The sequence below is a fragment of the Littorina saxatilis genome, linkage group LG3, assembly GCF_037325665.1.
Source record: "Littorina saxatilis isolate snail1 linkage group LG3, US_GU_Lsax_2.0, whole genome shotgun sequence".
Taxonomy (NCBI): Eukaryota; Metazoa; Mollusca; class Gastropoda; order Littorinimorpha; family Littorinidae; genus Littorina; species Littorina saxatilis.
The window spans coordinates 18,311,797-18,326,292 of NC_090247.1; the positions used below are offsets into that span (position 1 = coordinate 18,311,797).

General features: G+C 42.4%; 2 protein-coding genes across 2 annotated transcripts in view; one reads left to right on the forward strand and one right to left on the reverse strand.

Annotated features, from left to right (window-relative positions):
* LOC138961790 (Golgi-associated PDZ and coiled-coil motif-containing protein-like) overlaps window positions 1-9,953 on the reverse strand; it is a gene marked incomplete in the record, with an annotated part of 73,797 nt that extends 63,844 nt beyond the window's left edge. The window contains 1 exon segment of the mRNA XM_070333466.1: window positions 9,732-9,953. Coding sequence (XP_070189567.1) covers window positions 9,732-9,944 — 213 coding nt within the window.
* A 333-nt stretch (window positions 9,954-10,286) lies between these two features.
* LOC138961778 (proto-oncogene tyrosine-protein kinase ROS-like) overlaps window positions 10,287-14,496 on the forward strand; it is a 230,927-nt gene continuing 226,717 nt past the window's right edge. Inside the window, exon 1 of the mRNA XM_070333450.1 lies at window positions 10,287-10,597. Coding sequence (XP_070189551.1) covers window positions 10,484-10,597 — 114 coding nt within the window. The 5' untranslated portion in view covers window positions 10,287-10,483. The remainder of the gene's footprint in view (window positions 10,598-14,496) is intronic.

Below are 14,496 nucleotides of genomic sequence, written 5' to 3' on the forward strand. Positions count from 1 at the left end.
AACAAATAAAGTCAACAAAACCAAGTTATTCTCCCAAAGAGCTGGCCGCAACCAGGGATCCAATCTTCTCTTCAAGCGCAGCCAGGGAGAAAAATCTCTCAAACCCATTAACCCTTTCAGTCGTGACGGGAAAGATGCAAGGACTAGTGTAGGCTGTGCTGCACTGGAGATCACAGGCAACACTAAATAGAAATGTCATAGTTGACGCTCAAATGACCATCACCGATAAGACAAACCTATTGTTTGCTAAAGTTGAAAACTGAGTATTCTATAGTGTAAAAGAAGAACGAGAACAAGAAGAAACCCCAAGACAAAAGGAACCACTGTTGAACATTTGGTATTATGAAAGAAGAACTATTTTGATCTCCTTAAAACATTTGAAAATCTTGTCCAAATGGTGGGGGGGGGGGGGGGGGGGGGGGGGGGAGACATCCCGGAATAAAACCTTAGAGGTTTTGCACTCTATTATTTGTCATGACACGCCGACAATACGAGCTTTGTTAAAAAAAAAAAACACAAATTTCTTGTATTCTTTGACAAGAAGAAACATAATGATCAAGAACTGCATGATTGTATTAAGGGCTGGTTGTCCTAAAATCCATGTCAGCGCCCTTCGGACGTGCCTTGCATGGGACACCGTTGAAAACTTTGTATTGAAGAAAACTAACAGCAGTAACAAACACGAAAAGAAAAACACGAACTTGCTGATATATATACAAATGCACCCTAGATTAGGCTGTCTGCAGAAATGTGGCTTCCGTCTGCCACCCCCCCCCCCCCCTCTCTCTCTCTCTCTCTCTCTCTCTCTCTCCCATTTTCTCTTTCTCTCTCTCTCTCTCTCTGTCCCATTTTCTCTCTAACTAACGCACGCACACACACACACACACACACACACACACACACACACACACACCATCGTCAAGACAGGAGGTTTTGTAAGAGACGGAGAAAGGCTTCCTCATATATATATCTTAGGGGTTTCGGTCTTCAATTCCAGCCTGGTCTTCTCCGATTTGTGCTTGTCTCGATGTCCGACTTTCCAACCCAAATTGGCTGGGAACATTTTCAAAACAAGCCGTTCTTCGAATCTGAGTGCTTCAGAACTCACGACGATCGTGAATACGCTGCTGAATTCAGAACACGATTTTCACTCAACTCCGTACGCGCAGCTACATTATCGCATTTTACTGAGCCTGGAGGGTAAAGCACAGAGGAGAATGGAAACACAGCCAAAACAAATGACAAATGGTTTGCAAGGTTTCCAAATTAGGAGAAAACAATCCAAGATTTGCAGAGATTTTCTTATCCCTGAGTGGACATAAGAGAGGCAATGCTTCTTACATGACCATGGCGCTGCTTGCTTACTGCGTCAACATAATTTATTTTTTTTGTTTGCTTAACGCCCAGCCGACCACGAAGGGCCATATCAGGGCGGTGCTGCTTTGACGTGCGCCACACACAAGACAGAAGTCGCAGCACAGGCTTCATGTCTCACCCAGTCACATTATTCTGACACTGGACCAACCAGTCCTAGCACTAACCCCATAATGCCAGACGCCAGGCGGAGCAGCCACTAGATTGCCAATTTTAAAGTCTTAGGTATGACCCGGCCGGGGTTCGAACCCACGACCTCCCGATCACGGGGCGGACGCCTTACCACTAGGCCAACCGTGCCGGTTGTCAACATAAATGAAACGTGTCCGACTTCACATATCGAACTGAGTATCAGAAGGGTTAAAAAGAAGGATTCCTCCAAAGGGAGGAAGAATTCAATCACTTTAAGACCACACCCAGATAAGATTCATGAATATAAATTTCATCCTTCACAAACACACCGATCAGCAGAGTGGAAATGATTCCTTCAGAAACTTGCAACTGGCAACTAACGGCTCAAAGTCACTACCACAAGTAACTACTGAAGGAACACTCCCCGTCAAAGGGCTGAATAAAATCACTTCAAATGCTACGTAATTCAGCTTTTAACTTGGAACTTTAATGACGATTTGGGAGTTAGACGCGAAAAAATCGTGACTAGATGCATGCACTTTCGTGGTGGAATTCGTTAGTTGTCATCAATCAATCAATCAATGAGGCTTATATCGCGCATATTCCGTGGGTACAGTTCTAGGCGCTCTGCAGTGATGCCGTGTGAGATGAAATTTTATACGGCCAGTAGATTGCAGCCATGTCGGCGCATATTTACCTTTCACGGCCTTATTCCAAGTCACACGGGTATGGTAGACAATTATTAACTGTGCCTAAGCAATTTTGCCAGGAAAGACCCTTTTGTCAATCGTGGGATCTTTAACGTGCACACCCAATGTAGTATACACGGGGGGTGGTTCGGACACCGAAGAGAGTCTGCACACAAAGTTGACTCTGTGAAATAAATTTCCGCCGAACCTGGGATCGAACTCGCGCTGACAGCGGCCAACTGAATACAAATCCAGCGCGCTACCAACTGAGCTATATCCCCGCCCCATGCTTAAGCCAGGTCTTATTCAACATAACGCTGTGGGTGACTCAATCCAGATCGATACATGTATAGCATTGTCTCAAAACGAAAGTGATAAGTTGTCCGTCCCTGACATAGCCTGCGGCGCTGTCGGCGGGTAGTTCCGGTTGTTTTGTTTACGTCCAAATTGGCTGAACGAGAGAAGAAGATTAGTGGTGGAGGGAAACCTTACTGTGTCTGCTGTTCAAACTACGCGGGTAAAGCAGTTGAAGGGCGGATTGTCATGCGGTTCCATTTTGCAAACACAAAACGTGCTCCGAAGATATAACGTATATATAAGTTTTCTCTGCCAAGAGCAGGGGCATACCATACAAATACGTTTATGTTATTACTAAAAAAAATTAAGCTCCCATAAATACACAAAAAAATAACTTGGTTTCAAAATCATCTTTGATGTTATAAAATTATGCGTACTGTATACACATTACATTTTACCTGCCTTGAGGCATCCCTTTGCGGATGACTGGGCAAAAGCGAACACAAACACATACATTTTCTGCCATTATTGAAGACCTCGATGAAATCTTTCAGACCCAAACTCCTTGTGATGATGCCAACGGTCATACAATTACAAGGCAGTCGTTAGAAGCAATGCCCCGGGCTTACACCATTACATGAGGGTGGGGGTGGGGGAAGGAGCACTGATCAGGCTTTATAGACAGCGGTGGGTGCGGTATTCCCTGCACGCCGCTGGTCAGTCGATAACGGAACATTTTAAGCCTGCCGGCAACGAGTGACCTTTCGTTAGCACGTCAATAACGAGTTATCTGCCCTTACATGCCGGGTGCAGAGAAGGAAACTTTTGCATCGTAAGTCGACGTCTGAATATGTCAAGTTCGTTAATTCGTCACTGAGTTCCAAGGTTTTGTGTAGTTCCACACAGGCAACCTTATGATGAAGACAATTAACCCGTAGCACACATTTTTAAGACAGTCAACTCGCATTAATATCAGTACTGCACTTAAAATCGGACTATGTTACCAACAGACGATAATCTGTTTTGATTTCTTTATTTTGATTGCGGGACATTTTCAGCAGCAACAACAACACCACCACCACCACCACCAACAACACCAACAACAACAGATTTCACATTCAATCTAATCTTCATCACGTTGACCATTTTAGTTTATTTTCAACCTGCATCATTAACCTTATTTCTGTATCTTGGAGTTGGACAGCCATATATGGTGTCCTTCCCTGGGATGGGCGTGAACAGATCCTGTTGCTCAGATCTAGTTTGCATTTATACCATTTGGCATTAGCCAAATACCACTGGCTGACAAAATTATTTTTTAATCCTCAATAACGCTTTCTTTGGATCCAAGCTCTATGGTCTTAATGAATGTAAGTGCATGAAGGCCAGAGAGGCTATCGATGTGTATTCACTATTAAAGGTCCTTGTCTACATTTTTATACCGAAATCGCCATTTGACCATTAAAATGCAGAGCAAATATCAACAATACACCCCCTTTCGATCAGGAAAGACGAAGCCAGTGTAGCCGTTTGAAAATTCATTGTAGTATTCCAGCGTTGTACTCATAGTAGGATATCCTTATTTGGAAAATGCCAAGCGCAAAACTCCTCTCAAATCCCGTGCATTTCGTGCGTTTAAAAAAAAGCGTGGACAGCGCTCCAGTGTAAAACTGTTGCTGCACTTGTTTGGGCGTGGCTATAAGCATAGTGACATGAATTTGATTGGTCAGTATTTTTAGGCAAAGCACATGTTCTCACCAAACAGAAAACAAAATATTGGAAGCGTGAGTCACGCTACCCAAAAATCAAATCTTATTTTTTAAATATGTTTTTTTCTATAACTTTTTTCCCCATGGTTCATTCATCATCTGACATAACTTTTTAGCGAAATCTAACCATAAGATTATTGAAAAAAAGCAATAATGTAGACGACCACCTTTAAAGATGTCAACTAGTCTGTTCTTGCTCTGATCAAGCAATAAATCCTGTATGTCACTCAACACATACAGTAGAACCCGCCATTCAAGACCTTTATACATCTGAGAAAATCAGGACTAAAAGAGGCTATGAACAAAATATCTCAGAAAACAGGGTCTTAAATGGAGGAAGCCTTAAATTGGGGGGTCTTAGTTAAAAGGGGGGTTGCACTGTACTAGTCTGTAGTGATGTACTAGTCTGTAGTGATGTACTAGTCTGTAGTGATGTACTAGTCACAAGTCCATAACCCCCTGAACATGTTTGCACAGCGTAAAAGGTAATGACTAATGTTAAGAATAAGATAGACACATTCACTCAGCACAACAGATGCTGCACAGAGGGTTTTCACTACAACTTGCTTTTCTGGATTTCCAATTAAGCTCAAACACAATTATCTCAATATGCATACAGTATGCTGACAGCTGTTTACAACTTTTCTTCCCCTTGGACTGAGCTTGTACTTACAGTTACACATGTTTCACACTGATGGATTTTCCTGGCACCACCTGCATGCTTTTAACACATCGAGATGCCTTTTAGCCAGCAGACAACTCTTCCCTAAGGTTGTCTTCTGTTTGCCAAAAGGGACAAACGACCTGATAATACACATTACATTTTAACTTGTTTACCAGAGATTGTCCTCAGAGTGTTAGAAGGGGCATTGACCACATGGATTTGAGGCTCAACAGGTGGCAATTTCAAAGCTTGTGTGTGGTTATCCGTTCACTAGTGCGTTAGCTTGTATGCATTCATGTGTGAGTCTGTGTGTACATGCACGCATGTATAAAGCCTTGAAAAGAAAGCTTTCAAACCGACATATGCCCACATACGATTGTATACATGTACAGTTGTTCTGTTTCTTATACAAGTTATAGGATTAGTTTACCACAGGAATAGGTCTTCAGTCTCACCAAAAGTAGGTCACAATCAGTAGCTCAATGGGGCAGTCCCCTCTCTTTTCCGCTCCATCGACTTAACTACTTAACTAACAGCCTGTAGACTACCCAATGCACCTGTGCACATTTTGCTTCATCATTACAGAACCAAATGTGTGGGTTTTTTCTCCAGTTTCTTCCTCCAACTCCAGGTAAAAACTACCGTATTTGACGGATTACAAGACGCACCGTTTTATAACAAAAACTTAACAAAAAAATTGGGACGAGCCACGTATAGGCCGCGTCACTATATTAGCCGCCGTCGAAAAAAATATAATCAGATCGTGTCAATCAATCAAAACAACCAGGCAAACGAAAGTACGGTATTTGGCGAAATCGGCTCCGAGAATAAACAAGTGAAACAAAGAAGAAAAGTGAAAAAGTTTGAAGAAAAATATCACACACACACAATTTGTAACCAACACACACATGTTGTCCCGCATGGAATAAGCTTTTTTGGGATGATTTACGACTTTTGCACACATTTCGAGCAGACGAAAACACAACATGGCGGCTCTCGCTCCTCCAACTATCGCGAGACACAAAAAAACGAAATCTCGCGCGCGCGCGAGATCCTGATACATCCGGTGTTTCTCTGTACGCTATCTTGTCACGACGACTTGTTGACAAACGAAGATTCACGAAAGAAAGAGAAAAGCGCCGAGTCTTGAGTAGAGAGCTAATAAAGTACCAGTAATCGCTAATCGAGCGAAATGAAAATCCGCGGCGACTTCCATTATGTGAATGCTATTCAAGTTTAGGTAACGTTTTAGCCGCATCTTTTTATAAGCCGCAATGCGATTTTAAAAAAAAAAAGTCGCGGCTTGTAGTCCGTCAAATACGGTAACTTTTATCTATTCAATAACGCCTTTAAGCTGTATTTTCTACTACTTCGTACTGAGTTTTAGGGTGTGTGTCTGTCACCGGTCATGGTCTGTCTCTAGAGATCAGTAGACGCATTGAAATACAATTGAAATACCCTTTTATTAGCCTTGGGAGTTGGTCTTGTGACCCATGAACTGTTCACACATTCAAATAAAGAGACACACACACGTGTGTGTGTGTGTGTGTGTGTGTTCGTGTGTTCGAGAGAGAGTGAGTGTGAGAGAGAGTGTGTGTTTGTGCTTGGAGAGTTTAAATTCATCCTTTAAAGACATTTTTTTCTTGTCTTCATTTCTTAGTGAGCCTGCCCATACACACCAATTACCTCTGCTCCCATTGGTCTCCTAGGTTCATGAACTACTGAACCCTTGCAGTCGTACCTAAATTATGCGATGCTTGGGTTTTTATAACCAGAGTTAATGTCATTTTGGCTGCCCAGTTTTTATTTCAAACCCATGAGAGCAGTGCTAATTCAAAAATGAATGTGTTCGTTCACAGCTGAAGTTATGCGATGAGCTTTTGCGCCAGCATCCAGAGCATTGCCAAGCACAGCAACATCTCTATCAGCCTCCTTTTCGATGTTGTTCCTGTGTGAAATTGGCACTGGTGCTGGCACCAAACTAAGCTAACGACTTCAGCGACCTAGGGTATGCACAATAATGAATAGTGCGTCCTGGGACCCACTCTTTTTAGGTTTAGTGTGTCCCGGGACCCCCTCCTCAAATTTCTGGTATGAGTTTTTGGCTTTTAGTGCGTAAAGGACGCAGGGACGTGCACTTTGGGGAGCACTGAGAATAACCCATGGAAAGGTTGTGCTTTTAACTGGCCAAACTGACATCATACTCATAGGGTTTTGTTTGTTTTCTCAGTACATATAGGACAAAATAACATTCTCATACAACAATATTCCTGAGAGAAATTGACTGCCATCATTGCGTGTCAACATCGGTGTGACTGTACTAAGGCCAAAAAAAAAAATAGGTGTGGTTACGGTAACATAGCCAAAAAAAATAGGGTAGGTAGGTAGGCAATCACTTTTTTTTTTTTTTTAACTTTTTTTTCTAATGTGTACAAATTAAACCTACTTGACAGGGAAATAAGTGTGCGACACGGGCGCTTTCGCTTTCATTGCGTTTTTTGCACTGTTTTTTTTTGTTTTTTTTGACAAATGTAATAAAAAGTTATAGGATCGGCCCCTAAAAATAGGGTAGGTCGGGTTACCGTAACCACACCTATTTTTTTTTTAGGCCTAAGTAATGCAGAAGGGGTCTATCTTGACCAAAAGTGGGTGGAATCCCTGTAGGTGGATTCCTTGTACGCATTTTCCCTGCATGTGTCAGAGAATACATAGATCTAGGTGCATTAATTGCCTGAAGCGTTTCGCCAATCTTGCTGAAAGTCACATGATGCAAAGCGACATCGGGTGAATTTGATGTTTTTCAATCCTTTTTGGTACATGTATGTATTTCTTAGAAATTCGAATCTGTTTTGCAATTTTTATTGAAAACAGTTGAAATGAATAACTAAATGAAAGAAAATGCAGCTAAAATAATTACTCGCAATAACGACATAGCATTCCATAGTCCTTTCCCTTCCGTTATACGCAATGGAGTTACTTCAAGCTTACAGAGTGAAAGTGATTCAATGGACGAGAGTACCAGCGATGAAATTGAAAACAGAATACCTGTTTGACAGGATGATCTTGAGAATTTCAGAGGGAAACAAAAATGTGAAGCCATGGAAATGACAAAGGCTAAGGACAGATATATCGTGACTGCAAAAGTTGGCGCCGGAAAAAAGAACTACATTCTACAAGATTCCCCTGTCAAACCACTATTTTTGAAGGGGAAGGAAGACGTGGGTAATCTTAATTAGGTAACGGCAGTCACGTACTTGGCAAGAGACAGAGCGGTATCGTACTCGCCTACTACAGGGAATACACCTGGGGGTATTTCCTGTAGGTAAACGCGACACGCACTCCGAGTGTACACAGGATCGGTAGGCCTGTATACACTCAGACAATGAAAAACTCTGTTACAACCCTAGGCCAATAACATGCGCCCTTACAAGTCGTTAGGAATTAGCCAATGAAAATCATTTGGATGTATTGACTTCCGCAGGGATGGCCAAATCTTAAAATGTTTACTCGCCAGCCGGGCTAGTAACTTCAAGAATATTATAAGCCTGCCAGAAGTTCTACTAGCCCGAAACACACCATAAAACATGTAACACAGCAATAGTATGCATGATTGAAACTCAATTGTTCAGCCAAAATGTTTTTTTAGCACAATTTTAACTTGTCAACCGGGCGAGCTGCTCGGCGGTTTCTACTAGCCCGGCGGATTTTTCACTCGCCCCTGGCGACCGGGTGGACGATTTGGCCATCCCTGTCCCGCCATCACTTTTTTGGAGTGCAATAATGTACACTCACATAGTATACAAACACTTCTAGGTCGATACACACAGCAAGTGTGTTCCAAACTCCGACAATAAACTGCTGTGTACTCTAGTGACAATCACACACAAAAACCAAACACACACACACACATGAAACTATGTAGCATCAGTTTTGTGTGTGTTTGTTTTTGTGTGTGGTTGTCACAAAAGTGAAGCGTCTCTTAGCAAAATGGCTTTAAATGACACTCTGTGTTGATGCGTTTCGCTGATCTTTTATACACTCCGATAATTTAATCTAGATGTTACACAGTAAAGCCTAAAGGCCTTGAAGCATCAGATTTTTTTTTTTCTTTTGGTACTCTCTGATAATCAACGGCTCTGCGTTTCTATTGCAAAGTGGCGTCGAATGGCAAATTCGCTTCACGACTGGAAGTTAACGTCAGAGTGTATAGCAGGGGGCAGAATCTTCTAGTTGTATACACTCGGAGTGTGTGTAGCCAGTGCGCGTTCCCAGTATTCAGGAAAAAACGCCTTCAGAAAATGCACCTACAGGGAATCGTCCCTTTTTTTAGTCGACATAGACCCCTTCAGCGTAAGTAATAACGCTAGCAGTACCCTATTAATAGTATTAACTGGCTAAGGAGTAAGCTCCATGGCCAAACTAAACTAAACAACAGAGTAAAATCTTACGTGTTCAGTATTGTGGCAATGATTGCACATATATCACCTTACAACCAACAGGGAATGATCATGCCTTGATAAAACTGCTCTGTAGAATTGTGCATCACGAGGGCACAATGAGTATGACTATCAAGTATCGTGTACGTCACTTACACTGTTATAGTGTTAGTGTTACAGTTACAGTAAGTTACAGACGATGCCAGTTGCCACGTCAAGCCGATGCAGAAAAGGCGTACACAAACGAAAAAAAAAGTATTTCACATGTCGTGTCCACATGCCCCAAAGTAACAGCACGCATATAAACTACGTCTGATCACCTTAACTATCGATTTCCTTGCCAAATATTACTTGTCGTACGGTATCTTACCTCAAGTTTGGCGTTACACTGGAAAATTGTCTGCGCTTTGTGGCTCAGCTGTGCAAAAGCTGCACTCAAAGCCGTCATCTTCTGGCGGCCTTCGAACGTTAATTCACATTGGTCAGGATCGATTTCTCCAAGCAGAAGATCTAAATCGACAAATGCTTTGTCGAATTCCTTCTCTAATAATTCCAGCCATCGGAAAGACAGCGTGGCAGCCATGTTTGCAAACGTCTGCTACTTTGAAAGAGCTGTACTAGATTCGTTTCGTATACGGAAGTTTTATCCGTGAAAAAACACATTCTAAACACGTTTGGCAATAAAACACTGTTTATCTAAATTAATAAATGAAATAAAAAAAACAAAATTGTGTTCATATTGGATGCGAAAATGGCGTTTAAAATAGTATTCTACCCAAAACATCCAAATCCACGTGCGCACGAGCAGCGGAGTTTGATTCGATGGCTTTTAGGGCGCTTATATTGATCGACAAACAGAAGCGACAGATGCAAGGCCCTTAAGTTGATCGGTGTCCTTGGTGCCCAGATGTGTGTCTTAATAGATTTTGATAGGTATCCCAGGCATTTTTGTTTTGAGTCCTTATTTCCCGATGTCGAGCGCGCGCGTAGCAGACGGCGACGGTAGCAGACGATATGTTCTTTGAGACTAACCAATCAGCGCGAGGAAGCGATAGTGTGGACTGCCGGCTGCTCAACTTTCCCACAGTTTTCACTATGGCGAGCTAACAGAACGTACGCACCATGAAGCCCCTACGAGGAATTTTATTGTTTTTCCTTCAAATTTCCATTGGATGTGCTTTTCCTGATGTGGGACTAATTCGTACTACGTGTCAGCAAAGATGTGAATCAAGTTTGGTGAGTGTAGTTATGCTTTTTTTGCAATGTTATTGACAGTTTTCTGAATGTGTCTCGGGCAACTGACACGGGACGCCTCAGTTTCCTCCGATGGGGACTTGGCGCCGCAGTGCTAATGCTATGAGAGTTGACCGACCTCCCGACTTGTTGCTTCCAGGATGGAAGTCAAACATCCCTTCCCCTCCTTGTAAAATTATGTTTTTTCGTTGTTTTTTTACCTACCATTTTTCGTCTCGCGCAGCACTCGAAGGTCCTCTCTCTCCTCCTTTCTGATTTCTTTTTGCTTGGGGTTATATCCTGTTTTTAAGGTGTTTTGTATTATTTTCTCGAAAGTAAAGTACAAGTGCAACGGGTTTTTTATGTGGACTACACCATAATTTTAGTTTTCCACCCTCCATATTTTGATGTGTAGGTTATGTAAACCGAAGTCAATGAATGGTGTGTTTTTCAATGGTTTTATTTTGTTCCTGTTTATTTTTCTTATTTCATTTGTGAGAGGGCGGGGGGGGGGGGGGGGGGGGAGAGGTTATGTTTTTTTTAATGTTTATTATGCATTCTTTTCGTACTTGCTTGGTACGGTTAGAGGATGCAATCGAGTGAAGAAGAATCCATTCCGGGCATAATTATTTTTTTTTTTTTATCACCATAGCCTCTTTTCTACTGCTTTAGTTATTGGTTGCGCAGAACTCAGTTTTGGGACCGCAGGGCCTAGGTGCCACAGACATAGAAAGAGTACTATTTCTATGTCTGTGCCTAGGTGCGGGCAGTGTGAATATTTGAACGTCATCTGGGTTTACCACATAGGGGTCAGCTCTGAGAACGACGCCGTTACATTTACACCCATTGTTTTTCTGACGGATTAATGTCAGTTGGCGTATTGGGCTTTCCCTGTTACAGAATTTACAGAAATATTTACCTAAAGGCAGTGTAAATAAAGACACTACTTCGACATTTACTTCATTTTCCTCCGCTTGACCGCTCACGGCTATAATGTTGAACAATGAACAAGAACGGCAGGGTCTCTGCTACGATTTTCTCGAGTCACCCAGCGGGAACAGCTAGGGGAGGAGTTGTCGAAGGCATTCCAATTTAAGAGATTTGGCAAAGAATTAGCGAGGCCTGGGAACGCATTTTTCGGTGTGAAAAAGCCATTGTACATTGTGGCGTTGACGACTTCAACAGTCTGTTCCCCTGGCTCCCTTTTTTCTCCGCCTCACCCCTCCTGAAGGGAAGGGTGGAATGACTTTCGTTTGTTGCAGTTCAGTGCCGCTTTTCTCTGTCTGTCTGTCTGTCTCTTTTCTGTCCGTCCCTCTCCCTCTGTCTCTCTCTTTCTGTCTCTCTCTCTCTGTCCCCCGTAATGGACACGCACGCACGCACGCGCACACACACACACACACACACTGCACGCGCGCGCACGAACACACACTCCACTGACAAACATGCAAACGAACATCGCAGGCAACGCTGGGTGGTCTCCTCTCCTATCATTAATACAACACTAAGGGACATATATTTTAGCCAGGGTTGACATCACATGTCAGTTTCTAGTCGGGGAAAAGTAATATTGGGAAGTGGCGGGATGATAGTGACACTTGGCTTTCAAATTCCAAATACTTCGCTCCACACAACTGTAATGCGCATTTGCCGTATACAGTCGATTTCATCGATTGAGGTCAGTTACAGAATAGTCACTTTACGAACAAAAATATTTTGGTTTTTGAGAAATTATTTTCCACCCTTAATTTTTGTGTGTTTGAGCTGCGCTTTAAAAGAAGTATTCTGGTGACAACGAAGTAATGCCTTTATTTTGCCCCACACATTCTGGCATTAGAATGCAAATGATTGTTTTTCTTCTTTTCTATCTTTTAGCAGTAAACTTATTCCACGTTTACCCTGTTGGCGTAATGTATGAACCAAAGAAAATTTAATGTAAAAATAAAAGCACAAAAAAAAAAGATAAAATGGAGAGAGAGAGAGAGAGAGAGAGAGAGGGAGGGGGGGGGGGCAGAGAAAGACACTTTAAACAGACAGACAACAATAACTGTGTTCATCAGTTATGGAACGTTAAAAAGATTCGTTTTTATTCGAAGAAAAAGTAAAACCTCTGCACATTATAGCATTTCCACCTCAAAGCTGGTATCAAATCCTGTTGGTTTGTTAGAAATGCGGGATCTACCGTGGTTTTTTTTTTAAATTTATCCATATACATTTATTTATTTGATTTAATATTTAATTTCATAACCTATTTTGAGCCACATTTTAGGTTGACTAGCAATGAACGATAATTATTAATCATAATGTATTTATTATTATAACAGAAAATGAGAGTATGTGGGTGGATATGTATATGAGTGTGTGGGTATGGATGTGTGTAGTTTGGGTTATCAATATCATTATGGGTGTATTGATGTGCACATTTTATAAATTTGTTTTTTTCATCAACCAATCACTCAAATCTTCTGACACTTTCAAAACACTTCCAAGCCGACCTGTGATGCAATATTTGTCAGGTATCAGAGTAATTCAAAGCAGAAAGATGAGCGATAGTGTCAGGATCGTGCGGGGCTCGTGTCATCGGTGTGCGGCGTATTGCGGGTTGATCCTCGTTCGATGGCACATGCAACAGGTGTTGTTCGATTCCGCCTTGATGGCTCGTTTAGCTGGCTCCAGCTTTGCCTCACTTTAGAGCCGCGCACACTGCTCTGTACTGCGCGTGCTCGTTTTGTTTTGGATTCGAGCCGTTTTATAATCGATATACCGCGCTTTTGTTTGCTTTTTTTTATGTTTTTGTTTTGGTATGAGGTGTGTTGTCTTTTTTTATTCACCGACCCACTCCAAGTGCTTTTTTTGTCGTGTTGTACTTTTGTGTATCGTGGGCTACACTGTCTCTGTCTGTCTGTCTGTCAGTCTGTCTGTGCATTTTCCCTCCCGCCACCCCCCCCTCTCTGTCTCTCTCTCTGTCTGTCTCTCTCTGTCTCTCTCTCTCCCTGCTTTGTTCTGTCCATACACTGATCTCTATCCCCCCCCCCCCCCCATCTAGTGTGTGTGTTGCAAACACAAATTTGTAATGTCAAAAACGGTTCAAAAATCGTTCAGTTCAGAGTGTTGCATTGGTAAAATGCCTGGTGTTAGTATCCATTATTTTTTTCTTCACGCTGCATTTTAACGCATGAACTATTATTGCATGATACGCAAAGAATGAGTCATAGCCATTATATATATATATAACGTTCAAATGGTGCTGGTGTAGTGTCCTTCACACACACATACACACACACACACACACACACACACACACACACACACACACACACACACACACACACACACACACACACACACACACACACACACCAGTTTTCATCTGAATGCCGCAAATACTATCTTGAAGTCATCACCAGTTCTGCCCATAAACACTCTTAAGATATCAGAATAATGCACGCAAAATCCCTGCTCCCCATTTAAATTACACACTGGTTTTGCAGAGCATAGGATCGCCTGAACAAGTTTCCCATATAATACGTAAATGTAGAATCTTCATGTTATGTTCAACAATATTCGTTCCCCGATACATCAACATGTATATCTTTTCTGTTAGTATTTTACTGCCTGCACTCTCTGCCTTTCGCTCTTACACCCGTACGACCACAGCAATGTATACCAACTTAATCGCGCAATGGCAGCTTTGTAGCGCGGGGCCTCAGTTTGAGTGACTCTCATTTGCCCTCCTCCCTTCTCTCGGTTGAGGTTGTTTTTTGGCCGAGCGACGTTGAGGGGGGGGGGGGGGGAACCGAAGTCTTCTGCGGCACTCGAGGGTGACGACTGCCGTTGGCAGGGAACCGTGACGGTTAGAACATGACGCGCTGTCAGGGATGCTGGGAGGAAAGGGGGTGGGGGGA